This window comes from Oryctolagus cuniculus, chromosome 19 (assembly GCF_051225735.1).
Source record: "Oryctolagus cuniculus isolate XC-2025 breed Fujian yellow rabbit chromosome 19, ASM5122573v1, whole genome shotgun sequence".
Lineage (NCBI taxonomy): Eukaryota > Metazoa > Chordata > Mammalia > Lagomorpha > Leporidae > Oryctolagus > Oryctolagus cuniculus.
In genome coordinates, this window is record NC_142885.1 from 6,410,211 (window position 1) to 6,430,188 (window position 19,978).

Consider the following 19,978-nt stretch of genomic DNA (forward strand, 5'->3'; position numbering starts at 1 on the left):
TGGCTGGCTCAAGTCCCTTTTATTTGGAATTTCCCACATGCCACAGATCCACATGAAGAGACCTCCCCCCAGCATGGCGCTCGCCACATCACCGAGACACGCGCGCGCAGCCTGATGCTGGTGGGGATGGTCGTTTAGCACCTGGTCACAAGGAATGGCAAGACCCCGGCTCCCCACCTGGGCCCCCAAGACCATGCTCAGCCTGCTGGGTTCAGCAGCCGGTGGCAGAGGGAGACACCACAGCTCCAGGGCGATGGTCGCCTGCCCATCACCCCTCCCTCCCACACTTGAGGCCCATGGACACAACCCCACCACCAGCAGCTGCAGCCTCCACGCCCGGGCCTGGCTCTGTGATGGCACAGCCGGGTAACTGCTCTGGGTCAGCTTCATGGTCCAGGCCCCGCCCCTGGGGTGTCTGTCTGGCCCCGCCCTCCAAGAGCTTCAGAAAGGGGGGAGAATGGCAGCCGGGGGGCCTGGCGGGTGTCTGTCCAGCAGGCCAGGCAGGTCCTGGACACTCTCAGGAACCCCACACCTCCACACAGAGCTGCCCCCGCTGGGGCACAGGCACAGCCAGCGAGGACACCCATGGAAGGCACCTGCCGCCTGGGTCCCGTGGCTGGCACCCACTGCCCACGGCCGCACCGTACCGCCCGCCTTGCTCATGAACTTCTCACCGGGCCTCGGAAACTTTCGGTCCTAAGAGGAACAAACGACAAGGAAGGGGAGAGGGAAAGGCCGCCCCAGGCCACTGGCTGGGAGTCCCACAGGGTGACTTCCCCGGCCACACAACCCACAGTGGGGGATGCTGGGCCCAGGCCCTCCCCCATCATGAGGCCCCTGGGCCGGGGCCCCGTCAGCCCCCCTCCACGTGGCCTGGGGCCCCACACAGAGCCGGCTGGGAGGGAGGCAGCAGCAGCCCCACAGGCACCCCAGGCCGGGGCCCACGGCCGAGTCCCAAGGCCTCCGAAGGCCAGTGCTGCTGCCGGATGACGTAATCGCTTCGTCCGTGAAAATGAGAAGAGACGCGACGCTCAGGGCCCGCAGGGTCCTTTCCTCCCGCTCCCTCCCAGGGACACCTTCAGGAGCAGGGCGGGGCGCACGGAGCCCAGGGGCGTGAGCAGCGGGGGTCTGAGCAGGGCCTCTCTCTTCCCGAGAACAAAGGATCAGAGATGAAAGCTCCGATCTGCTTCCTCTCCCCAGGCTCACACACGGCACATGCACACTCACCGGCCTGCACACGCACGCACACGCACGCACGCGCAGACACACACGTGTGCGCCGGCCGCGCCTTTCGGCAGGCAGCATATGGTCCGCCGCCTAACGGCCCGGCCCTGCCAACTGGGAACCGTTACAGGGGGTTCTTTTCCCAGCGTAAAACGCCGCAGAATATAAATTGCAATCAACACCGGTGCCAAAATAGCACTTAGCGCGAACAAGCCCGTCGTTGGCATCTGCTGAGCCCTGCCTCGGGTGCGGGCGCGGCAAACCCTGCTCCAGTCCAAGGACCGTGGCAGGGGACACGACAGACACACGGTTCCCGGTGGGGGGGTGACCCTGCTGGTTAAAAGCGCCTGATTACGACGGCGGCCGTGCAGGCGAGATCGGACATGGCTGCGGCCTCTCCCGCCAGTTCCCGCAGGGAACACGGCTCTCCGCCCGAGCTGGGCTGCTCTGTGAGAAGGGGACACAGGCACCACGGCCCCCAGGCCACAGGGACCCCCTCCCCGCGGTCCTGGATCTCCCAGCCCCGTCAGGCTGTGGCCGGCCGTTCTCCCCCTGCGAGGACAGGAGGCGGCCACTCCCGGGCAGTCCATACCGCCCACTCGCGTCACCTTGCTGGTGGACTCCAGGGGCCACGCAAAGCTCTACAGCAGCAGGGGGCGGGGCTCCCACACCTCTCGGCTCCAGCAGGGCCCGTAGGCACAGCGGGAGATGCGACCCCTCGGACAGGGGCATTCCCTGGGATCAGTCTGCCCCCCAGCCCCCTGCCAAGGCCCTCTGGCTGCTGCAGCCTGTGGCAGGGAGGGTGCCCCATGCTCCAAGAGGAGGCGCCGGCGCCCTCACGCCAGAAAAGCAGGGGCAGCTTCCCCACAGACCTGCGCACAGCACCACAGGGGCCTCCGGAGCCCAGGGGAGGGCAGGGCCCGACGCCTGGGGACAGTGTCCAGTCTCCCACAGACCTGCACACACACACCACAGGGGCCTCCGGAGCCCAGGGGAGGGCAGGGCCCGACGCCTGGGGACAGTGTCCAGTCTCCCACAGACCTGCACACACACACCACAGGGGCCTCCGGAGCCCAGGGGAGGGCAGGGCCCGACGCCTGGGGACAGTGTCCGGTCTCCCGCAGACCTGCGCACACACACCACAGGGGCCTCCGGAGCCCAGGGGAGGGCAGGGCCCGATGCCTGGGGACAGTGTCCGGTCTTGACCAGCGAGGTGACCTACAGCCGATCTGGAGGAGGGCAGGCTGGATCTGCGGTGGCAGAGCAGGCGGCAGCCACCGGGGCCCTGTGGCAACCAAGGGCGCTGGGGCTTCTCCCCTGGGAAGATGCCCACGGCCGGCCAGGCCCCAGCAGTGAGGGGGCTTGGGCAGGCGTCCAGGTGGGAGGCCCGCCACAGGCGCCCAGGACACCAGCTCCAGGGGGCCTCACAGGGGAAAGGTGGATGAGTGTCAGGTCGGGAGGGGCTCTGCTCTAAGTGTTCCGGGGAGGTGGGGGCTGAGTCAGCCTCCCCTCGGCCCCCATCACCCCAGCACAGACAATGCACGCCGCCCTAGGGTCCCCGCTGGGCCACACACGCCACCTGGCAGAAGTCCCGGGATAAAGCTGGGTTAAAACGCGGGTGGACGCAGACGCACAGCTCAGCAGGGAGAGCCGCACCTGGCATGGCCACCCCAGAGCCCCACGGCCGGCGACAGGAGCAGCACGGGGGGCTGGGGCCAAGGGGTGCCAGCGCTGGGCCCCGGGACTCGAGCAGGGCCCCAGGCCATCGTCCGAGCCTTGGCCCCGCGGGTGAGCCTGGCCGCCGCCCTGGCCCCTGCCCTCCTGTCTGGGCACCGAGTCCTGGCTGAGAAAGCGCAGCGGGCAGGGGCGGGCCGAGGTGCTTTCTTCCTCCCGAGGCCAACCGCGGGCTTCCAGGTGCTGGCCGCGCAGTCCTCACGCTCACCACCACAGGTTGGGCGGCTCCTCGGCCACTCTGCTTTTGAACAGGGTGATCTCGTCCAGGTGCACCATGGGCACGTCCCGGATGACGTCCGTGAGGCCCTCGTGCAGCAGAGGGAAGATGACGACGTTCAGCGCGGGGCGCTCGGCCTGGAAGCTGAACCAGAGACCTGCGGTCAGGGGCGTCGGAGACAGGGGACCCGCGCTGAGGGGCGTCGGAGACAGGGGACCCACGGTCAGGGGCGTCGGAGACAGGGGACCACACTGAGGGGCGTTGGAGACAGGAGACCACACTGAGGGGCATCGGAGACAGAAGACCACACTGAGGGGCATCGGAGACAGAAGACCACACTGAGGGGCATCGGAGACAGGGGACCCACGGTCAGGGGCGTCGGAGACAGGGGACCACACTGAGGGGCACTGGAGACAGGGGACCACACTGAGGGGCATCGGAGACAGGGGACCCGCGCTGAGGGGCGTTGGAGACAGGAGACCACACTGAGGGGCATCGGAGACAGGGGACCCACGCTGAGGGGTGTTGGAGACAGGAGACCACACTGAGGGGCGTCGGAGATAGGGGACCCACGCTGAGGGGCGTCGGAGACAGGGGACCCACGGTCAGGGGCGTCGGAGACAGAGGACCCGCGCTGAGGGGCGTCGGAGACAGGGGACCACACTGAGGGGCATCGGAGACAGGGGACCCACGCTGAGGGGCGTCGGAGACAGGAGACCACACTGAGGGGTGCTGGAGACAGGGGACCACACTGAGGGGCACTGGAGACAGGGGACCCATGGTCAGGGGCGTCGGAGACAGGGGACCCATGCTGAGGGGCATCGGAGATAGGAGACCACACTGAGGGGCACTGGAGACAGGGGACCCATGCTGAGGGGCATTGGAGACAGGAGACCCATGGTCGGGGCATCAGAGACAGGGGACCCGCGCTGAGGGGCATCGGAGACAGGGGACCATACTGAGGGGCGTTGGAGACAGGAGACCCATGGTCAGGGGCGTCAGAGACAGGGGACCCACAGTCAGGGGCACTGGAAAGGGGAGACCCACACTAAGGGGCGTCGGAGATAGGAGACCTGCACTGAGTGTCAGAGACAGGGGACCCGCATCGAGGGGCGTCCGAGACCAGGGACCCTTGCTCAGGGCACAGCAGCCCTCCCACAGGGCTTAGTCCCCCAGGTGTGCACGGGAGCGTCTGACTGCAGTGACACACGGAGGAGCCTTCGGGCCGGCCACAGGCCACAGACCAGGGGCAGGGGCAGGGGCAGGGAGAGAAGGTGGAGGGCACAGAGGGGCTGCCACGCTTTTCTCTGCACGGGGAGGAGGCACCCACTCTGCACCAGGCACAAGATCAGAGACCAGGGGCTGGCGTTGTGGCGCAGTGGATTAAGCTTCAGCCTGAGATGCCAGCATCCCATATGGGCACCGGTTCAAGTCCTGGATGCTCCACTTCCTGATCCAGCTCCCTGTTACCGTGCATGCAAAAAGCTGTGGAAGAAGCCCCAAGTACCTGGGCCCCTGCATCCATGTGAAAGACCCGGATAAAGCTCCTGACTCCTGGCTTCGGCCTGGCCCAGCCCCGGCTGTCACGGCCATTTGGGGAATGGACCAGTGGGTGAAGGATCTCTCTCGCTTCTTTCCTCCTCTCTCTGTAACTCCTTTTTTAAATAAATAAAACTCAGGGCCCAAGGAGGCAGCCGTGCTCTGTAGATGGAGGAGGGGCCGGGGAAGAGCCCCAGCAGGGCTGAGGCCTCTGCCACCCACGGCCAGAACAGGGAGCAGGGACAGGCGGCCAGACCTGCACAGCACAGGTCTTCCTCAAGGGCCTGTCCCCAAGTCAGTGGAGGGAGTTGGCAGCAGGGGCTCCATGAGGAGCAGCCCCTCTAGGACCTCAGGCATCTGTCAGGCTGGGCGAGCAGATCCCCTGTACCCCCAGGGGCACCCAGGCCCCCCATGCTGTGGACAGGAAATCCAAAGGGGCACAGTGTTACCAAGGCCCACCCCGTGCCATGCACCACGCTGTCTGACAGACAGGGCCTCCTTCCAGCCTTCTGAGACCGCCGGGGCTGGTCCACAGCTGGTCAGGGCTGGGCAGGGTCCCCTTTTGGTCAGAGAGAAGCCAAGTCCACAGTGTTACCCACTCCAGTAGGTCAAAACACAACATGACACCCAGAAAACCAGCACGCTGCCCCAGGGAGCTGGGGGCAGGGCGGGGGGCACACAGCAAGGGAGGAGGGCCAGGCCGCGCATCCCGCCGGGCCCAGGGGATGAGGGAGGCTGCAGCCTGGGCTCAACCCCAGCCTCACTGGGCCAGCGCGAGCACAGGCGATGCCAGACGGATGCCCATAAAACCCCAGTTTGGGCAACAAAGATGCCGGACACCTCCCAGCTCTGCTGGGCGCTGGTGGTGTCGTGAGCGCGCAGCTCACAGGCCACGCGGCAGACACGGCCCAGCCTGCAAACCCGCTGTGTGACAAGCTGGATCGGACACCTGTCAGCCGTCACCCCAGGGACTCCATGCGCTGGCGTCAGCGCAGGGAGCGGCACTTGTTTGTTGGCAAAGCGAGGAGGGCACAGTGCTCCCAGGCCTGGCCCAGAGGCCCCCACCACAGTCCTCACGGTGCCTCCATCCCACCGCCTCGGTCACTGCTTACACGTGTGGGCCACATCAGCTCACGGGCGCCCACGTCTCCCTGGGCAGAGGCGGCCAGAGACGGTGCAGCGGGCCCTGTGCAGGCCTCTACAGAATGAAGAGAAGTGGGGCGGAGGGCACAGGGGACAGGGGAGCACTCGCTGCCCCCATGTGGGGCGGAGCCTGCAGGCAGAAAGCTCCTGGCCAGGCAGGAGCTCGGGGCTGTGCGACTTGTGGCAATTCAAGTTCAAGTTTAAGAAAGCTGACAGGATGAACTACAACTCCTTCCAGCTCCCCAGAGGGGAAGGCAGGCTGGGCTGGCGACAGCTGTTTCTGGGCACATCAGCACGCCACCCTCTGCCCCCCGGCTTGCCGTGTGACCCTCCACACGCCTCCCCACCCCCCAGGCCTGGTGTGTCCACCCCTTCTTAGGCTGTGAACCTCAAGAACCACGAGCCAAAGCAAGCTCCTTCCTCCAAGGGGACCTCGACACAGGCTTGGAGGAGACGCCCGCCGCCCGGTGGGCGGGGCTGCAGAACAGCGCTCGGCACCCCCATCCCCACCTGTCCACTCTCCAGGTTTCAGCTACCTCCGGTCAACCTCACTTCAAAGTGTTACACAGAAAAGCCTAGAAACAATTTGTAAGTTTTAAACGCGTCCATTCTAGGGACCTTATGAAATCACCCAGCGGTCACTGGGCCAGGGTCCCCCAGCTGCCCGCAGTGGCCCCGCGGCCCAGCAGGGGGACGCTGCAGCGTGCAGCTAAGTGCCCCGAGCAGGGCTCAGGCCCACTGGCGGCCGACGCCGCCCCTCGCAGCTCCAGCACCTGTCCTGCAGCCCCCAGCGCTGCCACCACAGCCCACGGCAAGGGGCGAGTGAGAGAGCACCCGCCGGTCCCGCTCCCCGGAGGCCGCCGGCACCCACACCTCCTTGCGAAGGCTAGCTCCTGCAGACCCGCCCACGTGGTGTCGTGCTCCACAACGCCGGGGGAAGCCACAGACACGCCAGTCGGCCCACAGGCCAGGATCGCGCCAACCTCGGCCTGCCGGCGGCAGCAACAGCAGCCCCGCCCTGACCGTGGAGGGCACAGCCGACCACGGGGTGTGGGGAGGCAGCGGCGCTGACCGAGGAGTAGACAAAGCAGCGATAACGGACCTGGGGTGGCCCAAGTCCCTGAGGCCTGGAATGCACGTGGGAGAGTTGGAGGAAGCTCCTGGCTGCAGGCTTAGGCTGGACGAGCCCCCCCGGCCGTTGTGGTCATCTGGGGAGTGAATCAGCAGATGGAAGACCTCTGACTCTCCCTTTCTCTCTGTAACTCTGCCTTTCAAATAAATAAATCAATCTATGGGGGGGGGGGGTGGCGCTGTGACACAGGTTAATCCTGTCCAGGCCACCACGGAGGACAGATGCTGAGAGCGCCTGCACCTGCGGGGGAGGTGGGAGCCAGGAGGGAGCCGAGCGGCCCGGACTGTGGTGGAGCCCGAATCCCAAGGGGCTTGCGTGACGCTGGGGCCCTGGGGGAATGGGGAGATGACGCTGGCAGGGTGGGGCCGCATGCTGGGGTCAGGGCTTCCCAGGAAGGACACCAGGGACGGGCGCTGTGGCAGCAGCTCAGCTGCCACTTGAGGCCCGCGGCCCGTGTCCAAGCGCCTGGGGTGAAGCTCGGCCTCCAACGCAGCTCCCTGCTACCGTGCTCCGGGTCCCTGTCACCCACGTGGGAGACCCGGACTGCGCTCCTGCCTCCAGCCCGGTCCCACCGCCTGTGGGCTTGCGGGGAGTGAGCTAGCAGTCAAGAGATCTCTCTGCCTCTCAAATACAACCAATACGGATGTAAGGAGCTCACTTTCAGTGCTAACGCTCTGTGTTTGCTGGGATGAGCTCCTTTTCTCCGTGTGCAAACTCCCTTTGTTTGAAAGGCAGAGAGACAGCCGGACAGAGACGGACTGACACACGGCTCCTTTCCGCACGAGATGTCTCAAAGCCCCCAGGCGAGCAGGCGTCTCAACTCTAAACCTCCAAGGACACAGCCAAGGACGCGGCTGGGCCAGAAACCACGGCCTCCCACCGCTGCAACCACCCGGGGCCAACTCGGACCAGCCTGACGGCTGGGAAACCAAGGCAGTCACCCCACAGGAGCCGGGTGGCTGGGGTCAGCGGCCAGCCCGTGAGCAGCTGGACGAGAGGCAGTGAGCCAGGTCAGAGAGGGCCTGGGGCCTGGCACAAACATGGAACGAGGTGCCACCTCTTCCAGCCTGCACAGAGTCGCAGGCAGGGACAGGGGTGGGGACAGTGAACAGAGAACAGCCAGGGGCAGGTCCTCCCTCTCACACCATCATTCTCTGAGCTCTCCAGGCAAGGAAAAGGGTGAGAAAAGGCAAAGCAACAGAAAAAGCAACAACAAATCCCAGCTTTTTCTTCTCGCCATCATCCAGAGAGACTGGGCCAGCAGACAGCCATGGGTCACAGCGCCACCTACTGGGCTGCCCACAGAAAAGCATCCGCAGGGCAAGGGGATCCCACACCTGAAGGGCTGGGCGCCGATGCTGGGCCAGGAAGGGGGCGGAAGGCCTGACCCTGCACCCAGGCTGCAGATGCCCTTGACCCATCCCAAGACCACGGCGGTGAGTGCAGGGCCCCCACGGAGGCCAGGGCTACCTGCAGGTAACGGGCCAGAGAGAGCTGCACACTGGCAGGGGCCACCGGGAAGCTCTCGTGCACACGTCCACAGGGAGGGTCGCTGTCCTCAGGAGCTGAGAGGGAAGGGGTCTCAGAGCCTGTCGCCTGTCTCAGCTGCAGAACCTGGGCACTCAGGACACGAGAGCCCGCACGGCACCTGTGCAGCCCCTGGCCGCTTCCAGAGGTGACGCCGTCCGTCGGGCCCCACCGCTCACCCACTCTTGGCCTTCAGCGGCTCCATCTGTACAGTGGGGGTGGCAGCATTGCCCTCTTAGCAGCACAGCGCCTGGCCCAGAGCGGGATCAGCACACGGGTCTCGGCTGGCGCCGGCCAATACAGCTGAGAAGGCAGTGGAGGATGGCCCAGACTGCTAACCTATGAGACCTGGATGAGGTTCCTGGCTCCTGGCTTTGGTCTGGCCCAGTCTTGGCTGTTATGGCCATTTGCGGAATAAATCAACAGATGGAAGATCTCTGTCTCTGTCCCTGTCTCTCTCTCTCTCTCCTATTATCACTCTGCTTTTGAATAAACAAATAAACTTTAAAAACTGGTTCATGGGGCCAGCACTGTGGTGTACCAGGTAAAGCCCCTGCCTGTATTACCAGCATCCCATATGGACGCTGCTTGGTTCGTGTCCTGGATGCTCCACTTGCGATCCAGCTCCCTGCTTATGCAACAGGAAAGCAGCAGAGAATGGCCAAGTCCTTGGGCTCTTGCACACACGTGGGAGACCCGGAAGAAGCTCCTGGCCCCTGGCTTTGGTCTGGCCCAGCCCTGGCTGTGTGGCCATCTGGGAGTGATCCAGCAGATGGAAGATTGACCTGCCTCTCTCTCTCTCTCCATTTCTGTAACTCTGACTTTCAAATAAAATATTTTTAAAGAAATAAATATTCCCCTAAAACTGGTGACCATGAGACAACTGACGTCTTGCACTGTGCCAGTCTGGAGAAGGCAGCGCTGCGGACAGGAGCAGGAGCGGGAGCCGTGGGATGGAAGAGCGACCTCGGGAATGCACCGGGGAGTGAAGCAGCAAAGTGCAGGCGGGAGAGGGGACGGGAGAGGAGGTCCCAGCGTCTGTGCACACAGAACGAGAGGCTCACCGAGAGCCTGCAAGGTTCGACCCTCGTGGCACGGGGACCGGGGAACCGGGACCAGGAGGGGCCGGGGAGCAACACACTACATTTATCCCCTGTCTGAAATTTCTAAAATGTTCATTTTGTTTGCAAGGCAGAGAGACACAGACAGAGACACCTTCCCACCACTGGTTCCCTCCCCAGATGCTGGCAGCAGCCCAGGAGCTGGGACCTCAATCCAGGTGTCCCACACCGCAGCCACCACCTGCTGCCCCCCGGGGTGAACACCAGCAGGCAGCTGGATCGGAACTGGAGCCAGGACTTGAACCCAGGGACCCCGACATAGGCTGTAGGTGTCCTAGGTGGGGTCCTAACTGTTGAGCCTAACACCTGCCCCTTTCAAACTTTTCAAAAATTTTATTTATTTATTTGAGAGGCACAGAGACACATAAAAGCAGAGACAGCGCTCCCACTCAGTGGCTAACTCTCCAAATGCCTGCAATGGCTGGGGCTGGATCAGACCAACACGGGGAGCCAAGAACACAATCCAGGTCTCCTACATGGTGCCAGGGACAGATTACTTCAGCCACTATCACTGCCTCTCTGGGGCCGCCACTGTGGCACCGCAGGTTAAGCAAGCCTCTGCCTGTGGCACTAGCATCCCATACAGGCACCAGTTTGTGTCCCGGCTGCTCCACTTCCAATCCTGCTCTCTGCTGTGGCCTGGGAAAGCAGTGGAAAAAGGTCCAAGGCCCCTGCACCAACATGGGAGACCCAGAAGAGGCTCCTGGCTCCTGGCTTTGGATCAGCACAGCTCCAGCCATGTGGCCACTTGGGGAGTGAACCAGTGAATGGAAGACCTCTCTCTCTCTGTCTCTCCCTCTGTCTGTAACTCTGCCTCTAAAATAAATGAATAAATATTTAAAAACAGAAGACAAAAACCCAGGCACAATGATAGAAGAGTCAGCATCCCTTGAAAATAAGTGACTTAAATACTTACTGATTTAAAACAGATAGACACAGGCCTTCCGTCCACTGACTCGCTTCCCAAGCAGCTGCAATGGTGGGGCCGAGCCAGGACAAAGCAGGGATCCAGGAAAGTGCGTGCAGGCACCCAGATACCTGCGCCGTCCTCTGCTGCTTTCCCAGGCCATCAGCAGGGAGGTGGAGTGGAAGCGCTCCAATAGGGGGTGCCAGCATCACGGGCAGCAGCCTGTCAGCTCGCTGTGCCACGACGCCGGCCCTGCACTCGTGTTCTAATTCAGTGTCTGCAGTGCCAGGCCAGACGCCCGCCCTAACGTACTCTTGGAGCAGCACAGATGTGGAGAGCGAGGCTCCACAGACCAGAAGAACACACCGAAGGAAGCAGGACGTGGGGTGCGCGCAGAGCGGACACGCAGCTCTGTCACAAGCCCCCAGTCACAGAGCCACCCGGCAGGGGTGTGGGGGAGAGGGGCAAGGACTCGGGCAGCAGCAGCCTGACGGCACGCCGCAAGGCTGATGGCCACACTCGGCTCGTCAGGGCCACCTGGTAAACCTGTTTCTCACAGGGCTGGGGGCCAGCAGGCCTGGAATGGCTCCACGCAGCTGCCACAGGCAAGCATGCCGCGGATGGGAAGGCCAGGCCTGCCGTGGTGGGAGGGAGGAGCCCTGGGCACACGGGACTGCAGCCAGCAGTCAGGGAAATGCCAGGGGTCTCTGGAGACCAGGGAAAAGTACATTATCTCTTACATCCACTGGCTCCCTCCTCAAGTGCCCACAACAGCTGGGACTGGGCCAGGCTGAAGCCCAGGTCTCCCACGCGGGCGACAGGGACCCAAGGACTTGCGCCATCACTGCTGCCTCCCAGGTCTGCATCAGCAGGGAGCTGGAGCCAGGACTTGAGCCCAGATATCTGACGGGGGAGGCATCTAACCCTTAGGCTAACAGACTTTCTGAAGCACATCGCACCGAGGTACATTAAATAGACATGCACACACACACAAAGATCCCCGCTCTGTCCACTGAGGGCCTGAGGGCAGGGACAGCCTTGTGGCAGAGCTAAGCACTACTGAGCACCCCCTGCCCTCCTGGCTTCTAAATCCCAGCCCCGAACCAAGGGAGCGCCCTTGGAGAACTGGCCGACGCCAGGCCACGCCGGAAGGCAGGACAAAGCCCAAAGGAAGGGGCACAGCCCAGCCCGAAAGGACACCCGGCGGCCAAGTCGGGGACTGCCGGAACCACCAGAGTTAACGACGAAGCTCACTGTGCAAATCGTCGCCAGTCCACGCAGATCCACACACGTGGAAAAGGAGTTCTAGCTGACACCCGGGAAAGGAATCCAGGCAAAGCTCCCGCGACCACGGTGCCCGCGTCCTCTCACAGCACACACAGAGAAGTGGCGCCTATGTGGGCGGAGTCAGGAGGCGACCAGGAGCCCTGGGAGGGAGCCCTCACCCAGCACCTGGACCCAGGCCTTCCAGCCTCCCAAACACTGAGCAACTGCGCGTCTTCCAGAAAGTCCGTGGAAAATGCGAATCGGCCGGCGCCGCGGCTCACTAGGCTAATCCTCCGCCTAGCGGCGCCGGCACACCGGGTTCTAGTCCCGGTCGGGGCGCCGGATTCTGTCCCGGTTGCCCCTCTTCCAGGCCAGCCCTCTGCTGTGGCCAGGGAGTGCAGTGGAGGATGGCCCAGGTGCTTGGGCCCTGCACCCCATGGGAGACCAGGAAAAGCACCCGGCTCCTGGCTCCTGCCATCGGATCAGCGCGGTGCGCTGGCCGCAGCGCGCCGGCCGCGGCGGCCATTGGAGGGTGAACCAACGGCAAAGGAAGACCTTTCTCTCTGTCTCTCTCTCTCTCACTGTCCACTCTGACTGCCAAAATAATAATAAAAAAAAAAAAATGCGTATCGGCGAATAATTGGCGTGGGTTTCAGAAATCGTTTACAGCAAATAAATGGCCCTTTTAAAGCGCATTTTTCCGTGAGCTTCCTGCGGGCCCCCACAATGCCTCCTGCTGCCCACCTCCCAGTCTACGTCCAGCGACAGGAGCCCAAGCAGAGCAGGCCAGACCTGCCATGCACGCTGCAGAGGAGGCTGGTGACCTGCGCTCAAGCCTCCCCACCCTCAGGGACAGACGGCAGACAGGGACAGACGGCAGACAGGCAGGGAGAAGCCCGAGGCCCCACCCAGCCTGGGCAACCACGGGCACCGCCAGGACGCACAGGGGACCGGTGTCTTGAGAGAGCATCGTAAACGCCGAGCCGCTGGCAAGGCCAGGAGGGAGGGAGGGAGGGAGCGGTCCTGAGTGGGAGAGGGCGGGCAGACCGAGCTCCGGCGCGGGTCGCCCCCGGCGCTCCCCGGCTGCACGAGGTCACTGCTGGGCACCCGAGGGCCCAAGCCTCGGGACCACTCACCTGCGGAGGAGGGACTGCTGCAGGCTCTTGCAGGTGGCCAGGGACTCGCCGGTGAACAGGTGGCACACGACCATGTGCAGGGAGCGGGCCATGAAGGCCAGCACGGCGTCGGGCTGCAGGGTGCCGCTGCGGGACACCAGGCAGAGGCGCTGCAGCGACGGGCACTGGCTCAGCGCCTGGAAGAACTGTGCGTTGGCACTGAAGTACGGCTGCTCCAGCCTGCGGGGGAGAGGCCTGTGAGTCCCACCAGCCCGGGCCAGCCCCGGCTGCCCCCGCCGCCCCCACCCCCGCTGGTGCCCAGTGCCCTCCAGCCCCAGCTCTGCCTTGGACAGTCTGCTGTGAGCGACCTGCCAGCCACCGCCACCTCCCCGGGCTAGGAGCCCCACCTGTGGCGGCTCACCACCCTCCACGCCGACCTGGGCGGGGGTTCCCGCCCCCAAGGCTCAGTGATGTGGGGGAGGCAGGATGAAGAAACACCCCTGAGCTGGTGGGGACCACACCAGGCAGGACACGGGAGGGCGGCCAGGCTAAGAAGGGAAGACTTGGGCCTGCCGACAAGGAAGGGCCGGAGGTTTCTACCCAGTCGGAGCCGCTCAGAAAGGGACGGGAGGAGCCCGTGCCGCGGCTCGGCAGCTCAGGCCGCCGCCTGCATCGCCGGCATCCCATGCGAGGGCCAGCCTGAGTCCCGGCTGCTGCGTTTCCAATCCAGCTCCCTACACATGCACTGGGAAAGCAGAGACGGCTCAAGTGCTTGGGCCCCTGCAGCCACGTGGGAGACCTGGATGGAGTTCCAGGCTCCTGGCTTCAGCCTGGCCCAGATGTCACTGTTGTGAACAGCTGGGGAGTGACCTAGCGAATGACAGCTCTCTCTCTCTCTCTCTCTCCCTGTCCCTCTACCTTTCATGTGGTTGAAAATAAGTATTTTTCACAAAACAATGTTTAAAAAAAACACCCACAGCATCCACTGCCTGGTGACAGCGCTGGGGCAGCAGGGGGAGCCCCACAGGGCCCTCTGAGCACAGAACAGGGATGACCCCGCCCTGAGTGGCCACAGCTGTCATAAACACATTAGGGGAGGGTCCAGCCAGCTGTGGGCGAGCAGCTGCACCCAAGGACACAAGTGTGGCCGCATGGGGTGAACGCCCCTCAAGGACCCCTGGGGCCTGGCAGAACCCAGCCAGCAGCGCCGCTGCCAGCAGGGCCGGGGGTTGTGGGACGCTTATTCCCAGGATGTCTGAACGCACTGCCGAGAAGGAAGCCGCTCCGCAGGCCCGGAAGCCGGCAGGAGGGAGGGAGGCTGGCGCTGCCAAGGGAGGGAACATGGGCGCCGCCGTCACCTCGCCACTAGGTGGCGGTGCTGAGCTGTGCTACTCCCCCAAGGTCTCGAAGCATCGGGGTTAGCAGCCAAGGACCCTGGACCCCCCCAGCTGCCGGGAGCCATCACACCTACCTCCCCAGCTCCTGACGCTGCACGTGGCACAGCCCACAGTGCCTCCGGGCAAGGCTGGCAGAACTGACCTACGTGGGTGGACCCCAGGCATCCATCCGTTGGGACCAGCCTCACCGCGGCAGTAGGGCAGACCCAGCTCACCGCCTTGCAACCAGCAGGGCCCTGGCCTCCAAACCCCCTCCCCAGGGTGGAACTGAGTCTTCCTTCCTCGGGTCCCAGTGGTGCGGGGAACACAGTCCACACTCCCAGTGCTCCCGGGGCCACCACACGCTTCCGGCCAGGCGCTGGCACTGCAGGGGGGCTCAGGGTGAGGCTCTTACCCGGCCCCCCACTATCACCAGGCAGGACCTACAGTCCTGGGGAAGAAGGTGCCCGTTCTGGCCCTACCTGTAATCCCCAGGCTGCAGGCGTGTGCCCCGAGTCACAGCTCTGGATCCGCAGCCGTACGTGGCCCCAGCCAGGAGAGCTTGTTCCTGCACCCCCCCCCCACCGCCACCTGCTAGGAGCTCGAGGAGGGGGACAGCAGCTGCCAGGCAGCACCCCAGGAGGTAAGTGCAGGTGCTCCGGCAGCCCTGGGAGCGCAGTGCCAGCCTCCCCTGCGCCACCTGCTCCTCTCGCTGCAGCCTCCCTGGGCACACTCGCCCCAGAAGGCAGGGATCCAGAGGAACCGGGCCAGCTGGCCACGTCCTAGAGCCGGCGGTGTACTGAACAGGCAGTACCCGGCGCACAGCAGACGGGGCTTCCGTGGCTGCGGGGCACAGAAAGGCACCGCGAGCGGCAGGCAGGTTCTCAGGCCGGCCGTGAAGGCAGTGTCCCGACCCTGTGGCCTCCCGGGGAAGACGCCCGGCCACAAGGATCACGCGCCAGGCCCTGGAGATGCTGCCGTGCTGGCCCAGCCGGGGCCCGGGCACCCGTCGGCCTGCATGTGCTCCCCAGACCTGCACGTGGAGCAGTGTGCGGCCGTGCTCTGGGCCTCACTCTTCCTCACCTGCAGGGCAGGGCTGGCGGCAGCGCCAGGGGGCTAACGCCTGCAAGCACGGGGGGGGGGGGGGGGAGCCCCTGCAGTGCTGCCCCTCCCTCAGACTCAGCATGCCCCTGCGCACCGCGCACCCCTGCCGGCGGCTCACCCAGCTCCACGGCCACGGGCAGCTACGGCCAGAGCTCCACGGAGCTCCCTGGGCCAGGCCGCTGGCCAGAGCCCGCCATTGTTCAGCAAATGCTCTGGGGACAGGCAGCGGGGCGGGGAGGGGAGGGCCTGCCGCAGCTCAGCTCCGTGTTGGAGGTCTCTGGCTTTTTAGACTAGGGAACACGCTGCCCACTGCTTCACTTGGCTTCTGTTGGTTTCTGCTTTGCTCAAACTCCCCCAAGGCTCTGGCTCCTGTAGTCAGAGAAAGGGCAAGGGGCAGGGGCTGGCGGAAAGCAAGCTCCAGAGAGCCCTGGGCTGAGCTCAGTCCCAGGACCCGGGACCAGGGTCCCTGACCACGGGGGGGGGGGGGGGGGCTCCCACCACGGCTCCTCCAAGGAAGGCCAGGAGTGTACCAGAAAGGGCTAAGCAGGACACCAGGTGGGAGGCGCTGCACCGGGATACGCCACCGAGAAAGGAGGGGCTGGGGCCAGGGCTGCTGGAGACAGGAGCAGGGGCACGCGTGGCAGAGGGGCTGACCTCTGCGGCCAGAGCCGGGCACACACACGTGCGTGCAGCTCCGACTCCCCTTCCTGCAAAAAGGGTGACCAAAACTCACGCTCCTTCTGCCTGGATTTCTGAACCCTTGGCGGTCAGGTTTCAGAGGCCCCTATCCAGGAGGCACAGGAACACAGCGTGGACCAGCCCTCCCCCAGCCTCGGAGCTAACACCCGGAGGGCCCAAGGCTGAGCCCCGGCCTGTGGCCCCGACACGAGCAGAGGCGGGGGAGGGGGGGCCCACTGAGCAGCCCCACAGGGCTCCATGGTTGTGCAGCTCCCACCCAGATCCTGCTCACTCCCTGCCGTACTGAAGCCTGGCGGGGAGGGGAGGGGTCACAAAGACAGGACTCGCCTGCCTCCCTGGGCTGGCTCCAGGGCGAGGCCCTGCTCCGGCATCACACTGACCGGTGACACTCACCCCTGGAAGGAGCACCCCACGCCTCGGCTGTGACACGGCAGTGAGGACGGCACCAACCCGACCGGGTGGTCACGGATAGGACGGTCTCAGCGCCTGGCGGGAACACTTCCCTGTTCTGGGGACAGTGACACACGCGCCCAAGGGCTCCTGGAACATCCGCCCGCCCATCCATCGAGCCCCGCCTCCACCTCCTGCCCACACCTGAATCCCCGCCGGGCCGAGGTGCGCGGCCTGCACCTCGTCTTCGGGAGGTTTCCAATGTCAGATCTACCCACCGAGACTTGCGGACACCCCTTCGCCAACGAGTGCTCACCCTCTCACATGGGGACCGCCTCTCGCACCCCGCCACAATTCACGGGGAATCCAGTTCACGCGTGGCTCTGGCCAGCGGCCAGGGCTGGGCCACCTCCTTCTACCCTCCCCTCTCCGGGCCACCAGCACCTTCTGACCGGTTCCTCTCCCGCCCTCTCCAGCCCCCTCGGAACACCAGCCGTCCACCCCACCGCTTCAACACCTGCCCAGCACCAGAACCACCGGCTTGCTGGGGATTCCGTGCCTCTCGGCGTGTGCACACTGCTGGCCGCTCTGGAGAGCCCTGGCCCGGCATCCCCGGCTAACCCTGCGCACCAAGTGCAGTGGGAGAGCCCCCCCCACTGCCTCCCTGCCATAAGTCAGATGGGGGTGCTAAATGAGATGACAGACAGCAGCAGCAGGGTGTGGCGCACTCACTCCAACAGCTATGCGGAATGAAGACACAGCCGCCAGCCCCGCCCCCCCCCCCCCCCCCCCGAGCTCCTGCCGGACCGGCCGGCACGCGGCAGGCCCACCGCGGCTGCACCACACGCCACTGGCTTCCCGGCCGGCCTCCGAGGGGAGCGCGGGGCGCCCTCACCTGAGGTCCCTCAGCCGCTCGCAGTGCTTCAGCATGTCCAGGAGGGCGGGCACGTAGACCACCTTCCCCAGCAGGCCCAGGTTGGCCAGCGACAGGGACTGCAGCTGCTGGCACTGCAGGCCGATGCTCACCAGCCCGGAGCCCGTCAGGACGCTGGGCAGCTGGGCCAGCGTCAGGTGCCGCAGGAAGGCCAGCTGGCCGATGGCGGCCACCTCCGAGTCGCCGACGCTCTGCGCCCGGCTGCAGGGCGGGAGGGAGTTGCGGATGGCGGGCTCGTTGCGCGGCATGGCCGAGGAGAAGTTGGAGCCGATCAGCTCCAGGCGCTCCAGAAAAGGCAGGCTCTTCAGCAGAGACCAGAACACGGAGGAGGGCGGGGGCGCCGCGTGGCCCGAGCAGGGGCCGGGACAGGTCTGCACGCCGATGCGCACCTTCTTGCCAAAGCCGCGGGCCACGGCGTGCATGGCGGGCGGGGCGGGCGCGCGGTCGGCTCGTGGCGCCGAGTCGACCACGGAGCACACGGGCAGGGAGAGGGAGCGCAGGTGGCGCAGTCGGGCCAGGAGCTGGCAGAGGTGCCTGCCCAGGCCCTCGGAGCTGTGGTGGTGGGCGGCGGAGAGGTTGAGGTGCCGCAGGTTGCAGCAGGAGGCCACCAGCGTCTCCAGGATGCTGCTGTCGATGTCGTCGTCCGCCTTGCGCAGCAGGGAGTCGGGGGAGAGGCAGTGGATGCAGCCGCTGAGGTTGAGGCTGGCCAGGCTGCGCAGGTCCCGCCCGCTGTTGATGACCCGCTGGATGAGGTGGCCGCCGGACAGCGTGCAGCGGCTGAAGCTGAAGTAGAGGGGGTTGTGGAAGCGCAGGTTCTGCAGGAGCGACGAGCCGTTGAGCCAGGACTTGGGCAGCTGCAGGGCGTCCAGCGTGACGTTGCGGGCCATGGAGTCCAGCAGGTTCTTGGTGGCCCCGCTCTCGGCGAAGCTGCCCGGCACGGAGATGAGGAAGGCGTGCAGGTTCTCAGGCGTGCGGTCGCTGAGCACGGCCAGGTAGAGCCGCACCACCTCCTGGTTGATGTAGCCCGGGGCCAGGCGGGCGTAGAAGACGCGCAGGTTCTGGTAGTGGGGCACGTTGCTCTGGCCCACCATCAGCTGGCCCGAGAGGACGGCGCCCTCGCGCGTGCGGTCCAGGATCTCGAAGTAGAGCAGCAGCCGCTCCAGGCTGGTGCAGCAGGGCACCACGCCGTAGGAGGGCGTGAACAGCGTCTGCTTGAGCTCCCGCACGCGGCTCAGCGTGGCCTTGCACTCGCCACTCAGCTGGCTGGCGTCGAAGCCGGGGCTCACGTCGATGGCCAGCGAGCGCAGGTGCGGCAGGGCCGAGAGCATCTTGGAGAGGCGCAGGGAGGTGAGATGGCAGCCCGAGAGGTTCACCTTCACCAGGCCGTGGCAGCGGGCCACCTGCTCGATGGTGGCGCCCGGCAGCCAGTAGCAGCCGGCCAAGTTCAGCTGCTGGATCTCCCGGCCGATGGCCTTCACCAGCTGCTTCACCTTGTCCTGGCTCACCTGCAGCACAGCAACGGGCGGGAGAGCAAGGGTGAGGCTTCACCCCTCACCCCGCCCCAACACACGACGGCAGAGGCGCTGCCCTCGCGCCTGCCTTCAGCCGACAGGGAGGGTGCGTGGGAACACGGGGGGTTCACAGGCTGCGCAAAGAGCCAGGGCAGAACGGCCACGCGTAACCGCGGGACCCCAGAGCAGGGGCTCCCGTGCCTGTGCGCTCACTAAGGTGGAAACGACCCGACCTCCACCAACGGGAGAGGGATCCGCAGGAAGCCCTTCAGCCGCACACAGCCAGGAAGCACCGGCCCGGCCACGCTGGGGAAGCTCGGGGACACCGAGCAGCACACACGCGTGACGCCACTTCCGTGGGCACTCAGGGACAGACGCAGAACAGAGGCTACCGGGGCCGGGGCTGGGGCTGGGGATGGAGCGAGGGAAGTCCTTCCCTGATGGGCCCGGTTTCTGACCAGGAGATGAGAACGTTCCGGAGACGGATGGCAGTGACAGTCACACACAACACCAATGAGCTGAAGGTCACTCAAGGGGACCCTGAACACTGAGTGAGACGATGAGCTTCGGGGCCAGCGCTGCAGCGCTGCGGGTCAGCTCCCACATCCCACATCCCAGCACCAGTTAGAGGCCTGGTGCTCGGCTTCCAACCCAGCTCCTGCTAATGCATCCGGGCAAGCAGCAAATGATATCAGACCCAAGCGCCTGGGCCCTGCCACCATGCGGGAGACCCGGATGACATCATATCTCTCACTCTCTTTTCCCCATGTCTCTCTGATATTCTGACTTTCAAATAGATATGAGAGAAAGAGACAGAGAAATATAGTTTATTTTTTAGCTGGTGCTGTGGCTCAACAGGCTAATCCTCCGCCTTGCAGCCCCGGCACACCGGGTTCTAGTCCCAGTCAGGGCGCCGGATTCTGTCCCGGATGCCCCTCTTCCAGGCCAGCTCTCTGCTGTGGCCCGGGAGTGCAGTGGAGGATGGCCCAAGTGCTTGGGCCCTGCACCCGCATGGGAGACCAGGAGAAGCACCTGGCTC

At 65.1% G+C, this 19,978-nt stretch overlaps 1 protein-coding gene across 3 annotated transcripts in view; it reads right to left on the bottom strand.

The window, feature by feature from the left end:
• The window catches only part of FBXL18 (F-box and leucine rich repeat protein 18), a 28,568-nt gene continuing 8,590 nt past the window's right edge, over nucleotides 1–19,978 (bottom strand). The window contains exons 3-5 of one of the 3 annotated variants that reach the window (XM_051839045.3): nucleotides 17,390–18,933; nucleotides 12,947–13,165; nucleotides 1–3,319 (exon numbers count right to left, since the gene is read on the bottom strand). In XM_051839045.3, the coding sequence (XP_051695005.3) occupies nucleotides 3,163–3,319; nucleotides 12,947–13,165; nucleotides 17,390–18,933 (1,920 nt within the window). In that variant the 3' untranslated portion in view covers nucleotides 1–3,162. Of the gene's footprint in view, nucleotides 3,320–12,946; nucleotides 13,166–15,453; nucleotides 15,775–16,497; nucleotides 16,613–17,389; nucleotides 18,934–19,978 lie in introns of those variants that run through there. The other 2 variants (XR_007916497.3, XR_007916498.3) reach the window with 2 other exon arrangements.